The sequence below is a fragment of the Mobula birostris genome, chromosome 8 (genome assembly GCF_030028105.1).
Source record: "Mobula birostris isolate sMobBir1 chromosome 8, sMobBir1.hap1, whole genome shotgun sequence".
NCBI lineage: Eukaryota > Metazoa > Chordata > Chondrichthyes > Myliobatiformes > Myliobatidae > Mobula > Mobula birostris.
The window spans coordinates 156797209-156821343 of record NC_092377.1 but is presented as its reverse complement, the minus strand read 5'-3'; the positions used below and the strand labels follow the sequence as shown (position 1 = coordinate 156821343).

General features: G+C 46.0%; 1 protein-coding gene across 1 annotated transcript in view; it reads left to right on the top strand.

Annotated features, from left to right (window-relative positions):
• The first annotated feature begins 111 nt into the window (after nt 1-111).
• Nucleotides 112-24135, top strand: part of LOC140202338 (dihydropyrimidinase-related protein 2) — a 59213-nt gene continuing 35189 nt past the window's right edge. Inside the window, exons 1-4 of the mRNA XM_072267249.1 lie at nt 112-369; nt 1164-1252; nt 1361-1545; nt 22701-22865. Of these exons, the coding sequence (XP_072123350.1) occupies nt 331-369; nt 1164-1252; nt 1361-1545; nt 22701-22865 (478 nt within the window). The 5' untranslated portion in view covers nt 112-330. The remainder of the gene's footprint in view (nt 370-1163; nt 1253-1360; nt 1546-22700; nt 22866-24135) is intronic.

Genomic DNA, 24135 nt, shown 5'->3' with positions numbered 1-24135 from the left:
CTCGGTCTCACGTCCCGGTGATTGAAACCAATCGCAGTGGCGGGGAGGCTGGGCTTGCGTTGGTGCTGGGTGCGGCAGGGCGCATGCTTGCAGCCGCAGCCTGGTCTAATTGCATTATTGCTGTTGCCTCTCCCAGCTGGAAGCGGCTCGGCATTAAAAAGGGGGAGGCTGCAGAGGGGGAAAAAAAGAAAGGAGAACTGGAATAAAGGCGTGCAATTTTAGAAATATATATCTAAGCAAAAAAAAATTGTGGAAACGTGGTGAAGCTGCGGCGACAATCGGAGCTTGCAACACAGGAAAACCTGCATTGAATTGCGAGTAATCACAGCCATGTCTTACCAAGGGAAGAAAAATATACCGCGCATCACGGTAAGGAATCGGGGGGCTTTTGTGAAATCTGTTGTCTCGCTTCCTTTTTTTTTTGTATTTTTTTTTTCCACGCTGAAACTCTTAAGTGCTTGCAGAGCCTGGGGGTGGTTTAAAGGGACGGTCCGACTCGCACAGTTTCAGCGCAGTTAATTTTTTTTTCACGTCCTGGAACCAAGGACAGCGACTGTGTAATGCTTTGAAGCGATAATGGCGGTGTCTGGAAGTTTTTTTTCCCTCCCCCCCCCCCTCCTGTCTCCCCTTCCTTACAGTTGTGAATTCATAATTGGAGAAAAATATTCCCTGGGCTCCGTTAAATCGCAAACAATCCTTCTGAGAGAAATAATTGAAAAGGTCTATTGTGCAAAATTATATATTTTGAGTCATTCTCCCGTTCTCCTCAAATGCATTGCAACAAAGGTATTGAATGGGACCTACGTATTTATATTGGAAATTTTATTTTTTAAATTAGTGCGGCTGTATTTTGAATTTTAAGAGCGCTAGATCATTTGTTATGTCTGTTGTAAATATGAAGGTGTGGAATATTCTGGATTGGGACTATATGCCAATTTTTCTGCATTGAATTCCTCTCATTCAATACAAATGCATGCTAGGCTTGAATGCTCTTAATATAATAGAAACTGGTGAACATAGGCAATTTGCTAGATCTTTTCTTAATATGGAAATATTTTGGCTTATTTTTAAGTGAATTCAAATCTGTTCCATTATTATGTCAGGGGCCAGAACCAATATTGAAATTTGTTTCAAATGGATGGTTATTAATTGATCTCTTTCAGAGTGAACGTATGCTGGTGAAGGGTGGAAAAATCGTAAATGACGACCAGTCATTCTTTGCTGACATTTATGTAGAAGATGGATTGATCAAGTAAGCTGGCTTTATTCTGCTCCAGTAGGAATTCAGTGTGATAAATCAGTCCTTTATTAGAAAATTGATTATATTTAAAAAAAAGAACTTTCTTCTTGTGTGCCTTAGGCAAATTGGTGAGAATCTGATAGTGCCTGGTGGGGTGAAAGTTGTCGATGCCCACGGAAGGATGGTTATACCAGGGGGGATTGATGTCCACACCCGCCTACAGATGCCCAGCAAAGGGATGACGGCTGCTGATGACTTTGCCCAGGGAACAAAAGCAGCCCTGGCTGGAGGCACGACCATGATTTGTAAGCTTTGATTTCTATTTTCTTCCAAAATTTGCTATTTTTAAGAAAAAGCGCGATGCCTTTAATGAGATAAGTGCACTTTGAGCAAATCTTTAAAAATCATTACCCAATTGCATTAAATAGATTAGCAAACAGCCTGGCGAGGGTAACAATGGATCAAATATGGTGTAAGTGGGAAGTGTGCACTGTGTAAATATATGGTTTGTAAAATGCACCTGTGCTCAGCTCCTGCAGATCACCACTCACTGTGCCCCGCATGATAATTGCATTCAGAAAAATAAAGTCTAGATTGACTAATGTTTCTCTTCCAGAGATTTTATATCTACATTTTAAAAATAAAGTCGTTCCTCTGTGTTGCATCCTTTCCCATCGGTCTGGAAGTTGAATGTGAGATGGGAACAATCAGTTGGAGCTGCCAGACTTCTTGATTGTATAATTTGGAGTTCAGATGATTTGGGGGAGACTTATTGGAGCTTAAGAAATTGGGAGGGGATTTCAGTATGAATGGAGCAAAACTATTTCTGTTGGTTCATGAGTCTGGGACTTGGGGATGGGACGGGTTCACCATCATTATGTGCTGTGTCGTATGACGTGGGCGATCATGGTCCCGTGAGCATGATGGTACTTGCCAATTTTTTTCTTCAGAATTGGTTTGCCATTACCTTCTGGGCATTGTCTTTACAAGATGGGTGACCCCGGCCATCTTCAGAGATTGCCTGGCGTCAGTGGATGCAGAACAAGGACTTGTGATCTGCACCAACTGTTCATACGACCATCCACCACCTGCTCCTGTGGCTTCACTTGAACCTGATCAGGGGTGGGGTGGGGGGAGGTTGCTAAGCGGGTGCTACACCTTGCCCAAGGGTGACCTGCAGGCTAGTGGAGGGAAGGAGCGCCTCACACCTCCTCTGGTAGGGAAGTATCTCCACCCCCTCCACCCAAGATCCATAGGTTAGGACCAGTCATTCTGGAATGGAATGAGAAGAACGTACACGCAGGTAGGAATTTGGAACTCCTCTCCTGCTGAAGACCGGCAACGTAACACTATCAAAGTGCCTGTGATCCAGGTTCAATTCCCACCGCTGTCTGTAAGGAATTTGCACATTCTCCCTGTCTCAGCTTGGGCTTTCTGTAGGTGCTCTGGTTTCCTCCCTCATTCCAAAGAAGTATGGGTTAGAAGGTTAATTGATCACAAGGGTGTAATTTGGTGGTGTGGGCTCACTGGTACTATGATTCCGCGCTGTATCTCTAAATAAACAAAATACTTTGCAATTGCTAATTTAGAATTTGGGACAAATTATTGTTGACCAAAGATACTTCAGTAAATCAGGAAGAGCAGGGTAGAGTTAGATTTTAAGAACAGCTTGAATAATTGAATAGTCTCCAGTTCCTAGATTCCAATCCAGCTGATGTGCAAATATAGGGAGAGTTAAGTGCACCAGATTCCTGGGAGTTCACATCATGGACGACCTCGCGTGGCCCCTCAATATCACCTCCCTGAATAAGAATGCATAACAGCGACTCCCGTTTCTTGAGGAGATTGAGGCAAACGAGCCTTTATACAAACACCCCCCCCACCCCACCTTAACTGAATTTTACAAGAGCACCATTGAGAGCATTACCTTAGTATTATCAAGGACTCCCCCCTCCCCCCCCCCCCCATTCTATTTCGTATCCTCTTTGACTTTCTACTATCAGGCAGGAGATTTGATGCGTAAAGACAAGAATGGTCAGGGACGCGAACCAGTTTCTTTCCTCAGGCCATTAGGCTTTTGAGCTTCCTGCTGCATAGCATTTGAAATGTCACTGGATGATTTGCACTGTGCCCTACAATATTTAATTCATGCACTATACTTTGTTTATCTATGAGTAATTCTTACGTGCCTAAGTTATTGTTTGTTATGTATACTACTGTGCCTTACACCCTGGTCTGAAGAATCGTTGTTTCATTTGGCAGTATACTTGTATATAGTTAAGTGACAATAAACTTGACTTAACTAAATATTGAATGGTTAGCAAACCATGTTGGATCTTGTAATCAAATGTAATCCTGACTTGTGTGTATGAATGTCACGTCTACTGGTGATAGCACTGGCGTTCAGTTCCTGAACAGGATGCTCCACAATAAAATAAGCTTAAAATACTGGAAGTGCTCAGCAGCTTGAGCCACAAATTTGGAAAAGAGAAACACTTAATGTTTCAGGTTGAAGACCCTGTGTCAAGTGGGGGAAGGGGATTCAGGATGAGGGGAGTGTGGTTTTATTTTCCTGGTTGTCAATAGAAGACACCAAATTACGCACTCTGTGCAAGAGGTTAACTTTGTGGACTGTGAGAAGGTGGAATTGATGTCAGAGACGTGCATAGCCTTGTGAGCACGGACTAGATGGGCCGAAGGACTTGCTTCTGTGCTGTAGTCTTCTATGACTCTTGAAAGAGCAGCTGATCTGAAAGTCCTGTTCAAAATGGGCTCTTTGGTATCCTCGGAATCCCTTCTCATTGAATTTACTTTATTGATGGAGGGGACATGGGAGGCTGTTGAAAAGCCTGTGTTTAGTATAAATGTCTCTGAGAAAATGGTGACTGTTCACCTTCTTCAGTTGCTGCAGTCCACTTGGTGAAGAAGATGCAGTGGTGCACATTCTTTTGGTACTTGGCACAACTGACTTATTATGCTGAACCATTTGAGTGCAGTTACAGTTCATCCACATTACTCCATGGCTGTCATGATGCATAGACTAGATGGGGAGGGAAGGCCAGAAGAACTTGGCAAGCCAGGCAGAGTCTATGGAGGGGAATAAACAGTTGATGCCTTGGGCTGAGATCCTTCAACAAGGCTTGCTCATCAGGCCCTGATGAAGCATCTTGGCCTCAAACATCGACTGTTTATTCCACTCCATGCTGAAGGGTTCCTCCAGCATTTTGTGTATATATGGGTTGTTTTGGATTTCCAGCATCTGCAGGGTCTTTTTTGTGTTTATGGGAAGGAAGGTGGTCCAAAAACCCAGCAGATTCACAGATTCACCAATCTGCCTGAGGGTTTTGGGCCACCATTAGGAGCAGGGATCTCTTCATCTCAGATTCATTCAGCTAGCTGAACTTACTCCAGCTAGTCAACGAGTTGTTTTCCTTTTTTTTTCCCAGTACAGTAGTATAATGACTAGGCGAGCATAGCCCTCGACTAACTGTGCTAGTAATCATCTGGGAGCATGGCCCCAGGTGGTAGGGTCTGTCGGAGTTGTCACTTAGGTTCAGAATCTGAGACCTGAACACTGATGAAAAGCTGAGCCAGGGAATTGGATGCAGGGATGGGAGCCGAGATTTTTTTCAAAAAAAAATGCTCAATTACTTTTTGACGCTGAGACTGTTATTGACAATAAGTAGCCTAAAGCTCACTGAATTCAGTCAAGAATTGCTTTCCCCCAATGGAATCAAAACTTTGGAAACTGGACAATATATCACCAGTGGTGTGGTGGCATCGCAGCATATTTCTTTTCCTCATTGGCTCCGAGGGTTTTGCCAGGGATAACATAGAACTCTGATGGACCGAATGGCCTTTTTTCTCATGGAAATGTGGACGCTGCAGGGTCACCTTGGCCATCTGCGGTTGGGCAGCAAGGGGCTTGAGCTAAAGATTTTGGATGGTCAGTTGGGTATGAGAGTTAGCTTCTGGTGTATGTGTCAGCTTTGACCCTAAGCCTGAGTTATCTTTCAACTAGACAGGATACTCTACAAGCAGCTGGAGGAGCGCAGCCGCTCAGGCAACACCTATGGAGAGAGATGGACATTTGATGTTTCAGGTCAAGATTCTTCATCTGGAAAAGCAGTTCAAAGAAAGGGTCATGGCCCGAAACCTCAACCGTCCGTTCCCCTCCATAGATGCTGCTTGACCTCCTGAATTCCTCTGGCTCTTTGTGTGTTGTCCCAGATCCGAGCATCTGCAGTCTGTTCTGTATCCAAGCAGTCAGGCAGTAGTTGGTTCTAATGTCTCTTGTGTTTAAGAGAGGGGAATAATAGAAGTCAATACTCCCTCTAGTTCTTGTTACAGTTGTGGAGGCCAACCATTGCTCTGAGCAGGAAGTTTTTTTTTATCATGGCCTGAAAACTGCTCGGCATTTAATATTAACATTACATAAAAGAAAACTCCAGCTGTGTGGCAACAAAGGCTATGTGCGTGGGAACATTTCAGTTATTGTGTAGCTGTGTTCCTGCATAGCTGAGAGGGAACAGTGTTGGATGTAACTGCAGGTGTGTCGCAAGGTTGGGTGAACTAGGGCTTCCCCTTTGAAGAAGGATGAGGGGTGACCTGATAGAGGTGTATGGGATAATGAAAGGCATAGATGCCAGTGCCTTTTCCCCAGAAATGGTTAATATGAAAGGGATGATTTTTAAGGTGATTGGAGGAAAGTATAGGAGGAATGTCAGTTGTGGGTTTTGTATATATGTCATGGTTAGGGAAAGGGAGAGGGGAGGAGTGGGAAGCACCAGAGAGATATTCTGTAATGATCAATAAACTAATTATTTGGAATCAAAGGACCTTGCCTGGTGTCTGCACCCATGCCACACCTTGCCCCTGGCACTCCTTCTCTGCCACCTGTCCCACACCCCTCCCAGGGCTTCCCACCCTCATCATTCCTATCATCCTTTGCTCCCGCCAGACTTTGCCCAGCGGATTATCAGCACCCAATTGCCCACCATTGAGAACATCTACCATAAACGCTGCCTGGGCAGGGCGAAAAGCATTATCAGGGATGCATCTCACCCTAACCATGGACTTTTTACTCTCCTCCCATCTGGTAGGCGCTACAGGAGCCTCCGCTCCTGCACCAGCAGGCACAGGAAGAGCTTCTTCCCTGAGGCTGTGACACTGCTGAACCTCACATCACAGCGCTAAGCAGTATTGCATCCGTATTGTACTGTCTCAGTACTTTTATATTTGTGTGCTGTAGCACTTTTTAAATTCCCAGTTATTTTGTAAATAACACTATTCTTTGCATTTCTGGTCAGATGCTAAACGCATTTCATTGGCTTTGTATCTGTACTCTGCACAATGACAATAAAGTTGAATCTAATCTAATTTACAAGTTCAATCTCTGCCTCACGTTGACAAATGCGGTACTGTGTAAGAATCTTGGGCACTTGAGCGATTATATATTTCCGCAGGACTTTTGCACAGTACTGTAGATTAGGAGCACAAGCACATAGGTGACAGAAAAATGGGGGCTGTGTGGGGTGAAGTGTCCATTTGATCTTGGCATAGGTTAAAACGTTGGCACAATGTGGGCAGAAGGGCCTGTACAGCCTCTCAACTTCTTGCAGTGGGTGACAATGTACAGCTACTTGTGCACATGGATGAACCTCAGCAACAGTAAATGCCTTTGTCAAAGAGTGGGAGAAAAGATTCTGGTCCAGAATTAATTTCAGTTAGTATGAGTAAAGATCATCCATTGGCCATTTCCAGTTGTCTGATTGGTGGGTTGCTATCAAGGGCGGGAGTACTTAGGGTGGTGGTCACCTGTGTGTTTGACTACCCTCTGGTTTGAGCCATTCCAGTGGCTTTAGAGAGTAAGCACATTGCAAGTTCCAGTTTATTGTCACTTTATTATTGAAGTATGCACGCAGAATAGAACTCTGAGATTCGTCTTCTCCAGATAGCCATGAAATACAGAAAAAACATGGAAGTCATTGAAAGAAGACATCACCCCTCCCGCACAAAAAAGATAAAGGAACAAAACTCTCAAACCCCAAACGCCACGACACCTCCCTCGTAGAAAAATTAATAGATCGCCCACCTGGAAAACGGCAGCTAGGACATCAAACCCTTAACCCCAACCCCTTACCATGCCAAAAAAACCCAGCGACAATAACATCAAATCCGCAAACCCCACTCTCTCACACAAAAAAACTGACAGGTCACCCACATGGAAAAACACTGACAAGAACATTAGCCCCTAAATGCTCAATCCATCACTCGCACAAAAACTAACATAACACTCGCTCAGAAAATTGCAACAAGAAAAAAAATCACAGAAAATATGGTCACTCAACCGTATAAATGTGTATTGCCAAATGAAACAACATTTCTCTGGACCAAGGTACACAATATAGTGCATGTAACTTGTATGCAACCTCAGATACCTCAAAGTTTGTTTGGGGAGCCATTAACCTTCTTCCCTTTGTTCCTAGTTCAACTGTCCTCTCCTATAAGATTCCTTCAGATCTTTACCCCTTCCACCTATCACCTCCCAGCTTCTTACTTCATTCCTCCCTCCCTCACCCACAACACCTTCCCCCTCATCTGGTTTCACCTATCATGTGCCAGCTCATACTCCTGCTCCTTGTCCCACCTTCTGTAAATGAAAATTATTTTGAAGTTTGTTATGTGTCCTTTCCTGGTTCAGCTCAGGATATTCGCAACAGCTCAGGATATTCGCAAACAAAGACAACACGTGCTTAAGGCCCCAGAGAAACACTTTATTAGATCTGGCACTAATGTAAGATAGAAAGGAAAAAAAAACCAAATCTCTATCGTAGTAGTAGTACAGAAATCAAAATAATTCTTACCATTCACTAAGTAAGCCGATCTGGAGGGAGCCACAGATCTGACAACCTCATATAGAGTTTGTCTCTGTCTCTGTCTCTCTCTCTCGACATACATTCCCAATCTTCACACTAACCGCTAGCCATGACTCTTCTAGCACCAAGCAGGTGCCCTTTTATGTCGCGCAAAACCCCTTACACTGGTACTTTTCCATGCATTTGGTATCTGCGTCATAACCTTGCCTTACTGTGGAAAAACATGTTTTTAGCCATTTTCCACTGATATGGCTGTAGACCTGTCCTCCCTTGACTTTCTCAAAACACTGCTGTGGACTTATTCTCTTGTACTTTGTCAAAACAATTCCTCGCAAAGGTTACAGCGCTTTGTTGTGCAGGCTTCTATTTTACCTTGGCATATACCAAGGAGGAATCACATTTAGCTTTTCCCTTAATTTATCATTGGTCCATAGACAAAAACTGCAGTAGGTACAAATCAGCTAGAGTTATTATAATATAATTAAGCAGTGGGATTATAATACGAATTCTGAATAACCAATATCCCAAAATAAACTGCATTTAAAGTACAACTAATATTATGTTTAGTTCATATCCACTATTCACCAGTCCCCAGACTTTATTTTGAATAATGCGAACCCAAAAGCAATTGATCATAGTTAAATTTCGTGGATGTGTTGGAGGCATTGTTGCACTGGAGGACGTGTTCTCTTTCCATAGCCGGTCTTTGTGTGTTCTTTTCTGTAGTTCAGACGGTGACCTCTGCTCGGCGGTGGGGGGAGGAGTCCATGCCATTGGCCAGATTAATTCCAGGGCTGTTATTTCACCTGGAAGGAAGCAAAATATCTGTTATTATCGAGTAATTCACAAAATTTGATTCATTCTTGTTTGGTGTTCAAACACACCAGATGGTCTTTCCCTTGTACTGATACCCTGTAAGTGTTACTGTCTCTGTTTTTTTTTCACAATCATCCCCCTTTGAAACCGGAAAATTTGAAATGTGCATCCATCCTTTCCCTTGCAACGTGGGAGCCCTTTCTTCAGTGTCTGTTTCCTCCTCCGGTTGTGGGGTACACTTCATCATTCTGGTTATTGGTGATTCTCGGCGTAAAGGTCTGTTATTTGGATCGTACAAGGCTTGGGATGGTATAGTCAGTCAGTGAGTTGGTGTCAGTAAACAAAGTTGTTGTTTTAAAAGTCCAAACACGAGGAAATCTGCAGGGTCTTGGCCTGAAACGTCGACTGTGCTTCTTCCTGTGGATGCTGTCTGGCCTGCTGTGTTCCACCAGCATTTTGTGTGTGTTGTTTTAAAAGTCCATTCATTCGTTCGATTATCCTTGATGCTTGGGGAGGGGAGGGTGTATTAGGGCATGTCTTATACCCAATGAATTCCTCTACTGACAGCCCAGTCTTTCATGGCTTGCCCCAAGAACTGAGGCCTGTTACCTGACTGTATTTCTTGAGGGTCCCCAGAACAACCAGTTAACTTCTGCAATCCCTTCAGCGTATGAATCTGGTCAGTTGTTCTGCAAGGAATTGCCATTAACAGCCCTGAATAGATGTCAGCCGTGGTAAGCAAATACTTGCTGCTGTGGCAAGGGTTTGATGTAATCTGTGATACAAGGGCTGGACCAGCCCTGCCCCCCCCCCCCCACCCCTTTAAGCAGTCAGCTTCTCAGGAAGTGCTCTTTTAACCTGCTGACAAATATCACATGCAGTAATAACTTCTTTCGTTGTATTGTTGTATCTACCGGTAGTCGTATACCTTGTTGTCCAGCCCACTCGATCATACCATGCACTCCCAAATTACCAGCCATGTTATGTGCTCATTGTCCCATCACACGGAATTCTGGGGTGCTGACTTGACGTATCCAAGTTAACTGGTCCACTTTATTATTGAAGGCAGTGGATAGAGAGGCGTCTTTCTGGTGAGATTCTACGTGGAAAACAGTGATCCTCATTTGTTAGGCTGCTTCCCAGATCTTTTCCCAAAGTGCCTCTGGCAACAAAGGCTTTCCCTGTTTCTACCAGCTCTGTTGTTTCCACAAGGCCATTCCATTTGCAATGGCCCCGAGAGTCTATGTGTACGTGCAGCTGACTCGTTTCATGCTGGAGTGGTGAGGTGACTGCTACCAGTTCAGCGAGCTGGCTGCCACCACCCTCTCTCTGCACCCGGGTCCGGGTTCAGCATGGCAACTGGACACCAGCTTTCCAGCAATTGGAGCTGCCTGTAAACCAGACGTGGCACTTGTCTACTTCAGACAACTATTCGTACCCTACTCCCCCAAGTAACAGGAGAGGGAGAAGGTTCAAAGGTTCATTTTATTGTCAAAGTATGCATGTACAATATAACCCTGATGTTCACCTTTTCCAGATAGCCATGAAATACAGAGAGACCATGGGAGCTGTTGAAAGAAAAGACATCAACCTCCCCCACAAAAAAAAGAAAAAGAAACAAAACTCCAAACTCCTCACCCCCTTCCTCGCACAAAAACTATCAGATCACCCACAGGGAAAACGACAGCTAGGACATCAAACCCCCAACCCCTCCCTCGCAAAAAAAGAACAGCAACAAAGCATCAAACGCCCCAACCCTCTCTCTTGCACACAAAAACACCAACATGAACATCAGACCCCAAATCCCCAATCCCTCCCTCACACAACAAACTAACATATCTCCCACCTGAAACCAAACCTCTCAACCCACCATTTGGCAACAAGAAACAGAGAAAACTGAAGGAGACCAATATAAACTACAGTGCAATTATTGTATAAATCTCAGAATTTTGAAAACATCCGTCAGCATCGAGGAGAGCAGACTTAGTCCTTCCGTGAAGTGCAGCCACCATGTTGTCAACCTGTGGCCTTCCGAACGCCACTGACCCAGCTGCCGACCTATGTCCTCCGTGGAGAGCGGCCGCTAACCTCCTCTGCATTCGCCTTGATGCTTCAGACTTCCCCGGAGGCTTCAAAATGGAGTCCGTCACGGCCCCGAGCCCCGTCTCTGGTCTTCTCCTCGAGGCAGCACGTGCTCGTGTTCCTCTCCAGGGACAGCAGAGCGTTAGATCATTCGATCAAACTCCAAACTGCACACCATAGGCTCCAACAGTTTCCACAGCACAGTCAAGACAAAAAGAACAAGCAGAAAATGTAGGAAAAGTGAAGTAAATGAAGAGATTGGCTACCTGGAAGATGTTGCCCACGGAATCGTTGTTCGCTGCTGCCACCTTGACCGCGAGGCACCGGTGTGGGGGGGGGTTCGGCAGATTTAGTACCGTTTCTGTCCACAGGCATTTGGGCTACACTTCTGTGTAATTTGCTGACTCCCTCCAAGCCCTTATTTGCCCGCTCAGCGAGGTACCACTTCCATTTCACAACAGCGGCTTGTTGCGCCCCCCCCTCCCCCCCACCCTGCTAGTGGAGCTCTCCGAGAGCACCCACGTCATAATGGAGAGGTCAGGTCTCGTGATTACCTCGCTCCCCCGTGCGGAGACCTCCATTTCATTACCACCAACGCCCAGTAGCTGCCTTTCAAAGTGCATGTATCATTCAGCTGCGTCAGACAAGGTGTGGGACCAGAATCCTCAGAATCAGAATGAGAATCAGGTTTACTATCACCGGCATGTGTCGTGAGATTTGTTAACTTAACTTTATCAATGCAATACATAATAAAGAAGGAAAAAAAAATGAAATAAAATAATAATAGTAGTAATAAATAAATCAATTACAGTTTACGTATATTGAATAGATTAAACATCGTGCAAAGAACAGAAATAATATATATTAAAAAAGTGAGGTAGTGTCCAAGGATTCAATGTCCGTTTAGGAATTGGATGGCAGGGGGGAAGAAGCTGTTCCTGAATCACTGAGTGTGTGCCTTCAGGCTTCTGTACCTCCTACCTGATGGTAACAGTGAGAAAAGGGCATGCCCTGGGTGCTGGAGGTCCTTAATAATGGACGCTGCTTTTCTGAAACACCGGTTCTTGAAGATATCCTGGGTACTTTGTAGACCAGTACCCAAGATGGAGTTGACTAAATTCACAACGCTGTGCAGCTTCTTTTGGTCCTGTGCAGTAGCGGAATGTTCACCTCATTCTGCCTTTGCCCACACTCCATACAGTGGTGTTCTGACGTATGGATACTTGTAGCTCAAAGGGCAGTCCGGGTGAACCAGGAGTGGGACCTGAGCCACTGCTTTCTTAGCAGCCTTGAAGACCTGTTGTTGCTCTGGAACCCTACTCAAAAGTTGCTTTCTTCTTAGTTACTGTATGTAAGGATCATAACAGGGTAGTTTTGTGTAGTATGTAGCTGAATAGCCCGACAAACCTTTGGGTCTCTTGCTTATTGGTGGGGGCAGTCATTCTGATGATCTGATTTTGTACTTTGTCCAAGATTGCTGAACATCCCATGACCCACAGGACGATCTGGCTCGACCCCTGTATTTTCTGTGGATTCACCACCCGCCCTTGGTCCCTCGTGTGGCTTACCAGCGTGTCCAGGGCTCAGCCACCCCTTCGTGGGTATATTTAAAGGGGAGTTGATAGATTCCTGATTGGTCAGGGCATCAAGGGGTGTGGTGAGAGGGCAGGTGTATGGGGTTGAATGGGATGCTGGATCAGCCATGATGAAATGGCGGAGCAGACTCGATGGGTTGAATGGCCTGATTCTGCTCCTATGTCTTGTGGTCTTACCCCCACCTATGTGGATTTATTGATGGAGTGGGCTACTTGTACATCAGACGGGAGAGTACGTGCATCGAGATCTCGCCCCATCAGCTCATGATAGAGGGTAGGGCCATGCACGTACCCCTGAGGCAATCTGGACAAGATGTACTGCTGACATCTCCACGTGAAGGCAGATTTGACCCGTGACTCTGGCGACAGGGGTATGGGAAAAGAACGCATTGGCCAGATCTATTAGAGTGTACCATTTCTAGTCTCCCTGTGACATCCTTTCCACTAAGGTCACTATGTCCGGGACAGCAGCAGTTAATGGAGGGACCTACTGTTGATAATCGACTGCCGTCTTCCAGCTGCTGTCTAATTTCCTCACTGGCCAGACAGGACTGTTAGAATCAGATGTTGCCTATCTGATCACACTTTGTTTTAATAACTCTGTGGTGTCTGAGAGCTCGTATGTCATCCTGATATTTGCTATCGTTTCACACAAAACATGGTGGTACAATAGGTGGAGGTGCTGTAGGAAGCTCCCACTTTACTATCCCCACTGAAACAGTTGCTTTCAAGATGCCAAATATGAACTTCCCCAGTTTAGTCTGCACTGTCTGTCCCTGGAGCGCATTCATTCCAATTATATCTTCAGATAATGCAGCTTTCAGTTCTCGGGCTTCCATCAGCGGTCGCTCCCTAGAGACCAATTGGACCATTGTTTCCCAGGCTTTTCCTGCACTTCCTCCTAAACCCTCCACTCACACCAGAGGCCCCTGGTGCTGGTCAGGATTTCCGTTTATTGCCGAATGTTTGGCAGCCGTGTCCAGGAATATATTAACCTTTTGTCTGTTCCCACCTCCCCACCACAAAGTAGTAGCTACGTAAGGCCTCGAGTCCCCCGATGGAAAGGCTTCATTTCTCTGACTGCTCGGGGACCTTAGCCCCAACCCTATGCGTGAGTTTGGTGGGGGGGTGGGGAGGTGAATGGGCCATTCTGAATCGACCCCTGTGCTCCCGGTCTCTGTCTCTGACTCTCTCTATGCTACAACCTGGGTGATGGACTCTCCTTCCAGGGGAGGGACACTAGGCACACCGTTTGTGTTACCACAATGTCATTTCCATAAGGTGTATATGGTCCCCCTGGGCATACCATCAATCCTCTCCTGATCCACCCCTGCCTTTAACAGGAGCTTGAAACATTTCCTTCTGAGTTGGACTAAGGTTACTGCTTGCATTACTTATAATGCTTCCCGTCCCTCCCTTTGACTTCAAACTCTAACTTTCCTCTCATCAAACACGAGGAATTCTGCAGATGCTGGAAATTCAAGCAACACACATCAAAGTTGCTGGTGAACGCAGCAGGCCAGGCAGCATCTCTAGGAAGAGGTACAGTCGACGTTTCGGGCTGAGACCGTTCGTCAGGACGAACTGAAAGAAGAGCTAGTAAGAGATTTGACAGTGGGAGGGGGAGATCCGAAATGACAGGAGAAGACAGGAGGGGGAGGGATGGAGCCAAGAGCTGGACGGGTGATTGGCAAAAGGGATATGAGAGGATCGTGGGACAGGAGGCCCAGGGAGAAGGAAAAGGGGGAGGGGGAGAAACCCAGAGAATGGGCAAGGTGTATAGTCAGAGGGACGGAGGGAGAAAAAGGAGAGAGAGAGAAAGAATGTGTGTATATGTAAATAAATAACGGATGGAGTACGAGGGGCAGCTGGGGCATTAGTGGAAGTTAGAGAAGTCAATGTTCATGCCATCGACTGTACCCCTTCCTAAGAGATGCTGCCTGGCCTGCTGCGTTCACCAGCAACTTTTATGTGTGTCGCTTTCCCCTCATCAACCTACCTTAATGCCTCCGTCCCCTCTAATGCCTCAGCCACAGGGTGTGCCATTTGCATCCCCAAGAGGCACACCAGCTTTCCCTTTAAATGTGAGGTCACATAGTGATCCAACCTGTTGGCCTGCCCCTGATTCAATATCTCCTCATCTGGGCTATCCCATCCCGATGTGTGTGTGTGTGTGTGTGTGTGTGTGTAACTATAGCCCGAAGCATTGCTGTTCCTTCATCTGCAGTGTGCCAAGGTGCACCTTGCTGTCCAAGGCTACTGCAGAGGGATAAATCCTTCATACTGTGCATCTGTCATTCCGCATCGGATTATTAATACCGCTTTGCGTAGAGAGAGGGAGCAAGCTATTCACCTCCTCCGTATGCACCGTGCCAGCAGCCGTATCCCACAGCAAGTTAACTGTATATCAAGACATGCTCCGCTCCTCTGCGCATGTTTGTCTTGAATGGCCCTCTTTACCTCAGCCTTCCATGCCCTAGTCTCTCTTTCCTCCTGTGTCATCTGACCACCCGTGTCCTTGTAATCTTATGACCCTGCACTGTTACCGGACGAGCTTGTACTGCCGAGTTCTCGCAAGTAATATTCTGCTCAGCTTTCGGTGCGGTGACGGCCCTGAGCATCTCCCACCGAGTATCAGTGTCCTACCAGATATCGCCGTCCCAAACGTTGGGGTCTCGCCCCTCAGCCATTACTGATTTCATTGCGATAGGATCTGGCCACTGATCACTCAGCTTCACCCTATGCTCCTGCTGTGCTGTAGGCAATTTACATGCTAGGTTGGTTTGCTAGGGTTTAGGCTTTGTCAGCTAGCTCACAGCTCAGCCTAGCTGATTCAGTTGAAGTAAGATTTAGCTGCTCTAAGATTCCAATTCTGTCATTAACAGCAGACAGCCTTTGCTCAGCAACCCTGTACATGTCAAGTACACAGCTTTCAAAGCATACAGCAAAATCCAACAGGCCATTCCCTTAGTCGCTTTCCATTTGGGAAACCCTGCCTTATCTGGCAGAGTGGCTACTGTGCCCAGGATTGTCACCTCTACTGTTCTCCAACATGAAGGAGGGACACCCTCAGACAACGTGTTGGCCACTACAGCAAAACCATGGATGGTGTCTGCCCACCCTGGGACCTTGGACTGGGTCTCATCCTCAGATGAGACTGTTGTTTGTGAAACATACCACGCGGTATGCTGAACCTTGCTCGCAGCGTCAATTGTAAATGAAAATTGTTTTAAAATTCATTACGTGTTCGTTCCTCGTTCAGCTCGGTATTTGCATATGTATATGCAAATATGTATTTGCAAGCAAAGGAGACGACACACACGTTCAAGGCCACAAGAAAACATTTTATTAGAACTGGCGCAAAGGCAATACAGAAAGAAAAACTAAATCTCTACAGTAGTAGTAGTACAGATATCAAAATAATACTTGCCATTCACTAAGCAAGCTGACCTGGAGGGAGCCACAGATCCAACAACCACACATGCAGCCTATTTTGTCCCTCGGTCCCTCTGGACGTGCGCTGACTCTGTCCCTCGGTCCCTCTGGACGTGCGCTGACTCTGTCCCTCGGTTCCTCTGGAGGTGCGCTGGCTCGGTCTCTCGGTCCCTCTGGACGTGCGCTGGCTCGGTCCCTCTGGACGTGCGCTGGCTCTGTCCCTCTGGACGTGCGCTGACTCTGTCCCTCGGTCCCTCTGGACGTGCGCTGGCTCTGTCCCTCTGGACGTGCGCTGACTCTGTCCCTCGGTCCCTCTGGACGTGCGCTGACTCTGTCCCTCGGTCCCTCTGGACGTGCGCTGACTCTGTCCCTCGGTCCCTCTGGACGTGCGCTGACTCTGTCCCTCGGTTCCTCTGGATGTGCGCTGACTCAGTCCCTTGGTCTCTCAGTCCCATTTGACGTGCGCTCTCTCTCAATGTACTCTTCTTAGCACCTGTCACCAACTGTGAGCTGGCCTAGGACAAAACTCTCTTCTTTCACCGGGCAGGCGCCCCTTTCATACCCTTCAAAACCCCTTACCCTGGTACTTTTCCTTGCATTTGGTACCTGCACAGTGACCTCATCTTCCTGTGAAAAACATGTTTTTCACTATTTTCCACTGTTATGGCTGTAGACCTGTCCTCCCTTTCTCAAAAGACTGCTGTGAACTGGTTCTCTTGTAAGTTGCCAAAACAACTCCCCTGAAAGGTCACAGCATTTTGTCTTGCAGACTTCCATTCTATTTCAGCATATACCGAGGTGGAATCATATTTAACTTTTTCCTTGCACCTTCTTATTCTGGCTTCAGCCTCTTCCCAGTCCTGACGAAAGCTCTCAGCCCGATACTGTTCAATGGAGGTGAGCTTTATTTGTCTCGTTTGCATCGAAACACAGCGAAATGTGTTATTTTGCATTAAATCAAGTCAGTAAGGATTGTGCTGGGCAGCCTGCGAGTGTCGCCATGCTTCAGGGCCAACATAGCATGCACACAGCCCACTAACTGTAAGCTGCGTGTCTTCGGAAAGTGCGAGGAAACCAGAGCACCTGGAGGAAACCCATGCAGTCATGGGGAGAATGTACAAGCTGCTTATGGAGGGTGGTGGTATTCGAGCCCTGATCATATACAGCTGGCATTGGGGTAGCTGCTGCACTACTCTCCCACCCCCTGCTCATTCCCCTCCATAGATATTGCCTAAACTGCTTTCTCCAGCATTCTGTGCATGTTCCCAAAGATTTCCAGCATCTGCAAAATCACTCATGCCTATGATTGCCTTTTGACGCAGCTTTGTTAGTTAAAAGTGGATAAATTGGCAGAATGGTTTACAAAGCCATAGTACAAGGTTCCACCTTCGACTTAAATCTAGTTTGACCAGAATCTGGAATTCAGTCACTTACTATTTCATCTTGATATCCAGTTCTGACCTTCACTACTCAGAAAAGACAGCGAGAGAGAGAGAAAGGTGGAAGAAATGAAATAATAAATCTTTAAGTGAAAGCATCTTGTAGAACAACCTGTGTATTTTCAGTCCCGAGTGATTTTCTGACCTTGAGTATCAATCCTCTCTTTGATGTAATTAATTAAGGGCAATAAATCAGAGAGGTCAAGGTTAATGCAGCTGGTAGTATTAGACAGCTGTAAACTGTTTTCATCTTGAATGGCTCTTGATTAGTGAGAGCGTCAGAGGTTCCGGGGAGAAGGCAGGAGAACGGGATTGAGGTGGATAATGGATCAGCCATGATTGGATGGCAGAGTAGATTCAATGGGCTGAGTGGCCTAATTCTGCTCCTATATCTTAAGAAAGGGTGGTGGTCATGGAAAGAAACCGTCTCCACAATTTATAAAACTGTTGGAGGAGCACTTGGGTGTACTTTGTGTGTATGGGATGTGATTAGCCAAATATTACTCACATTTTCACTTTAGGACTTTCCAATGTGTGAGTTATGACACTGAGCTTGGTTTCAGTCTTTCCCAAAGTCTGAATGTGTTCTCTCCGTGAGAGCAGTGGTTCTGGACCATTTTACACCATGAGTCCCTACCTATTAACTGAGGGGTCTGTGGACCCCAGATTGGGAACCCCTGCATGAGAGTGACCAGAGATGTCAGATGCTTCCTCTCTTGTTCGCCCTTCAGGATGGATTGGGAATCGAACCTTCATTACACTTGGTTGTACAGTTGCGCCAGAGTTAGTGCTGCTGTTTCTCAGCATTCCGGTTTGATCTGGACTTCCGGTGTGGAGTTTGAACATTCTCCCACTATGGGGTGGGTTTCCTCTTCCCCACCCCAGCTCCCACGTTCCAGGTTCCTCCCAAATCCTAAAACGTGCTGCTAATTGCCTTCTGTAAAGTTGGGATGCATAATTTTATTTATTTATTTATTGAGATACAGCTCGGAATAGGCCCTTCCGGCCCTTCCACTCCCGCCACCCAAATATCACTGACTTAATCCCGGGACAATTTACAAAAGCCAATTAGCCTACCAACGAGTAGGTCTTTGGACTTTGGGGGGGAAACTGGAGCACCCTGAGGAAACATACGCAGTCACAGGGAGGACGTACAAACTCCTTACGGGCAGTGGCAGGAATCGAACCTGGGTCACCTACACTGTAAAGCATTGTGCTAAGCACTATGCTGCTGTGCCAGCTTATACGAATCAAGGGAGTGTGTGTGTGAAAATAAAGTGCAGAGGAATAAAAGAGAGGGAAGGAGAACTGATGGGATTACTCTGCTGAGAGCTGATGTAGACCTAGTTGGGCCCCTTATCTAAGAAACGATGTGCTAACATTGAAGAGGATCCAGAGGAAGTTCACAAGAATGATCCAGAGATGGAAGGATTAATGTATGAAGGGAGTTTCATGGCATTTGGTCTGTACTCACTGGAGTTTAGAAGAATGAAGGGGATCTCATTGAAACATATTGAAAGGCCTGGATAGAGTGGACATGGAGAGGATATTTTCTCGAATGGGGAAGTCTAGGACCAGCGGTACAGTTTATGAATAGAAGGACATCCCTTTAGAACAGAGACAAGGAGGAATTTCTTTAGCCAGAGGATGAATCTGTGGAATTAATTGCCACAGTTGGCTGTAGAGGCCAAGTCGTTGGACATATTTAAATTGAAGGCTGATAGGTTTGTGCCAAAGGTTTTGGGGAGACAGTAGGCGAATGGGGTTGTGAGGGATAATAGATCAGTCATTATGGAATGTGGATCCGACTGGATAATGTGAATGGTCTAATTCTGTTCCTATGTCTTCTGGTCAATGGGTGCAATGATGTCCTTGTGGTAACTATGTTTTGCCTCCCTCAATAATGGCACTGACGGTTATATAAGTGTCTGCATAAGGGATTGTTTCCTCTTATGTTTCATGAGGCTGTCTTTGGTCAAAGAACAGGTCAACTACAACCCTTCAGTTAAAGAGCCGTCATGTTTTTTCTTTCTGTCCATCCATCCATCGCTTCCCTCCCAAAAGCCATCAGACTCCTTGCCCAGAAGGTGTGTTTTCCCATTAGACCAAAGAGAGGAGCAGAGTCAGGCCATTTGGCCCACGAAGTCTGCTCCGCCATTTCATCACGGCTGCTCCAAATTTCCTCTCAGCCCCAATCTCCTGCCATCTCCCCATTTCTCTTCATGCCCTGACCAATCAATTATCAACCTCTGCCTTAAAGACTTGGCCTCCACAGTTGCTGTGGCAAAGAATTCCACAGATTCTCCACTCTCTGGCTAAAGAAATTCCTCCTCATCTCTGCTGTAAAAGAACGCCCCTCTATTTTGAGGCTGTGTCCTCTGGTCCTAGACTCTCCTACCATAGGAAACATCCACTCTTTCAAGGCCTTTCACCATTTGATAGGTTTCAATGAGGTCACCACTCATTCTTGTGAATTCTAGTGAATACAGATCTAGAGCCATCAAATGCTCTTCATATGACAAGCCATTTAATTCCGGAATAATTTTTGTGAACCTCCTTTGAACCCTCTCCAGTTTCAGAACATCCTTTCTAAGATAAAGGGCCCCAAACTACTCACAATACTCCAAGTGAGGCCTCACCAGTGCTCTATAAAATCTCAACATTACATCCTCGCTGTTATATTCTAGTCCTCTTGAAATGAATGTGAACATTGCACTTGCCTTCCTCACCACAGACTCATCCTGCAAATTAAGCTTTAGGGAATCCTGCATAAGGGCTCCCAATTCCCTTCGCACCTCTTTTTTTTGTATTTTCTCTCCATTTAGAAAATAGGCAACCCTTTCATTTCTTCCACCAAAGTGCGTGACCATACGCTTCCTGACACTGTAATCCATCTACCATTTCTTTGCCCATTCTCCTAATCTGTTTTAAGTCCTTCTGTAGCCTCTCTACTTCCTCAAAACTACCCGTCCCTCCACCTATCTTCATATCATTTGCAAACTTTGCAACAAAGCCATCGATCCCATCAGCCAAATGATGGATATATAATGTAAAAAGAACTGGTCCTAACACAGACCCCTGTGGGACACCGCTAGTGTAAGGGGGTCTCATCTTTTATGTTACTGTGTAGGCTAATTAAAATGGCTTTTTTGTTATGTTATACTTGGGAATGCTTCTTTGTTATGTTAAATGCTGAGAAAGTTTTTTGTGCTAGCAGCTTGTTTCGGGTTAGACGGTGATAAGAAAATGTTACGAGCCAATTGGGATAGTTATTATGATTTTGGTGTATCTGGAAGATTTGTATGCGTGGGGTTTTGGGGCAGAAGGCGGGAGAGAGGGACAGAGGATGAACCAGGTGCCGTGATGTCCGCTAACGGGCTCGGATCCCGAGGAGGGCGTTCAGCGAGGAGAGGAGACTGAGACGGACTTGTGTGGAGTGTCTGGTCGACCACCGTTGTTGGTCCCAGGCAGCCGGTCGAGGTGGTTTGAGGGGTCGCAGGGTGAAGAAGAAGGTCCTTGAGCTCCAACTGTTTGTGCACGAAGAGATTGAACTTTGATAAGTGTGGTGCCTTTTATTTTCCTTTTATATTTTATTCTCTATTAATTATATAGTTCCAGTAATATCTATAAACTGTAAATCATTTAATCGTATCTGGTGTATTGTCTGTTATTTGGGCGGGGTGGGGTACCTCACACAGCATCCACACAAACTAATTACCCAGTTTGCTGGGACCGAGGGCTGTTTCCCTAGACGACAGCGAGCCGAGCGACCCTGAGGGTGGCCAGGGGGGCTACACTAGGTACCAGCAACCAATCAGACAAGGTTCCCTTTATTTCCACTTTTTGAGTCCTGCCAATCAGTCACTGCTTTTTCCGTGCTAGAATCTTTTCTGTAATACAATGGACTGGTGAGGATGCTTAACAAGCTACATGTGGCGCCTTGTCGAAGCCCTTCTGAAAATCCAAGCACACAGCATCAACTGGTTCTCCTTTGCCTATCCTGCTTGTTATTTATTCAGAGAATTCCAACATATTTGTCAGGCAAGATTTTCCCTTGAGGAAACCATGCTGACTACAGCCTATCTTAATCATGTGCCTCCAAGTACCCTGAGACCTTATCGTTAATAATCGACTCCAATATCTTCCCAACCACTGATGTCAGACTAACTGGCCCACAGTTTCCTTTCTTCTGCTTTCTCCCTGCTTGAAGAGTGGAGTGACATTTGCAATTTTCCAGTCTTCCTGAACCATTCCAGAATCTAGTGATTTTTGAAAGATCATTACTAATACCTCCGCGATCTCCTCAGCCATCTCTTTAAGAACTCTGGGGTGTATACTAACTGGTCTAGGTGAGTTATCTACCTTCAGACCTTTCAGTTTAGCAAGAACCTCTTTAGTTACGGTAACTTCACACACTTCATGAACCCTGACACCTGGAACTTACACCATACTGCTAGTGTCTTCCACAGTGAAGACTGATACCAATCTTCACCCACCATTTCCTTGTCCCCCATTATACCTCTCCAACATCGTTTTCCAGCGGTCTGATGTCTACACTTGCTTCTCTTTTACACTTTATGTATCTGAAGAAAGTTTTGGTATCCTTTATTATTATTGACTAGCTTACTTTCGTATTCCATCTTTACCTTCTTCATGACTTCTTTAGTTGCCTTCTGTTGGGTTTTAAAAACTTACCAGTCCCACTAATCTTTGCTCTATTGTATGCCCTCTCTTTGGCTCTGATGTTGGCTTTGACTTCTCTTGTTGGCTACGGTTGTGTCATCTTTCCCTTACTTCTTCCTCTTTGGGATGTATATATCCTGTGCCTTCTGAATTGCTTCCAGAAATTCCAGCCATTGCTTTAGTAACTTAGATTGAATTCTCCTCCTCTTCAATCAATTATCCCCTCATGGGGAGGTGGGTGGGTAAACATCACGGGTGCTATCAGTAGTTATTGCGCTTTCCACAATGGTGAGTCTGGAGTTGCGTTTGGACTAGGCCAAGTAAGGACAGCAGATTTCCTTCTCCAAAGGAAACATTTTAACCGCCTGTAGTTTTATTGATGTAAATCCTTGAATTGAAATCCTGAGGTGGTGTGGTAGAATTTGAAATCGTGTCACTTGGATGAGCTTTGGCTGTCAGTCCAGTGTCTTATTGTTGTGCTACTGTACTGCTCTGTCTGTGCACGGGTAACATGAGCCGTTGTTCATTTCAGTTGACCACGTGCTGGTGGAGTCTGGGGTCAGCCTGATCACAGCATTTGAGCAGTGGAGAGACTGGGCAGACAACAAGTCCTGCTGTGACTACTCGCTCCACGTCGACATCACCGAGTGGTACAAAGGTCTGCAGGAGGAGATGGAGTTCCTGGTGAAGGAACACGGTGAGTCTCTGGCCGAGGAGGAGTCTCAAGTGTCAGCGTGGAGGGGAAAACACCCTGAGGCCTGCATGCTGGGGGGTGGGGGGAGGGCTAACTTTAAGGTGTTTGGATGAAAGCATAATGGGAGTGGAATGTCAGAGTTGGGTATTTTTTATGGAGTGGTGGGTGTATGGGATGCGTTGCTGCGGGTGGTGGTAATGACAGATTAGGGACATTTAAGAGATTCTCAGATAGGCACATGAATGAAAGAAAAATGGAGGTCTATGTCTGAGGGAAGGGTTAGATTAATCTGGGAGTATAGGCACACTATCATGAGTGGAAGGGCCAGTGCAGTTCTATGTTGTATGCTAGGTTGTGCAGAGAACATCTCTGCACTGTAGTGACGTACCCTGCTTGTAAAAAAAAAGGAAGGGGTCTCCGTAATTGGGGGTGTAGGCGTCATAGAGTTGTACAGCCTGGAAACAAGTCCTTCGGTCTGATGCATCCATCCCAACCAGATTCCAACCTGAGCTGGTCTGGTTTGCTCTTGTTTGGCCTGTGTCCCTCAGCCATCCCTTTGCACAGGTCAGTGATCGGAGAATTTGGACTCGGTCACTGTGTACTCCACAGCTTCTCACTTCGCTAAGTTTTGATGCTGAGTATGAACACTTGGGCGAACGGACACATAAAGTGCTAGAACCCCACCCGGGCAGGTCAGGCTGCATCTGTATGAAGAGTTACTGCTTTAGGATGAAGACCCCTCATTAGTGCTTGAGTGGAGACTGCGATGTGCATTTCTTTGGAGTGTGCTGCGGACTGGAGCATTGCAGCATGCTTTGCAGCCAATGCAGGAATCACTGCAGGGAATGCAGCGATTAATATGCACGTGGGCAAGCTCCATTTTAAAAAAAACATGGTTGTTAATGGGGAAATGAGGAAAGTACCTTAAGCTTGGTTGAGTTGGTGACAACGTTTCTTCTGCAGGACATCATCTCCAGCAGTGTAGCATTTCCAGTACTTCATTGAAATGTGGAGCTGGCATCACTGAACTCATGGCTCTGGAAGGGGGGACTTGTATCTATAACCTGTCTGACTTGGGAGATGCAATCCCACGAGCACAGTTGATTGGCTGCCAGTGCGGAGGGCTCAACATTAAGGATTGTCCTGTGAGTTCAATTTGGAAATGGGACATTTGAGCTCCAGAGTTGAAATGCTAGGCCTTTTGGTCTATCTCATCCATGCCAATGGTGTTGTCCTTTGAGCTAGTTATAGTGGTGTTTATATATAGGAGGAG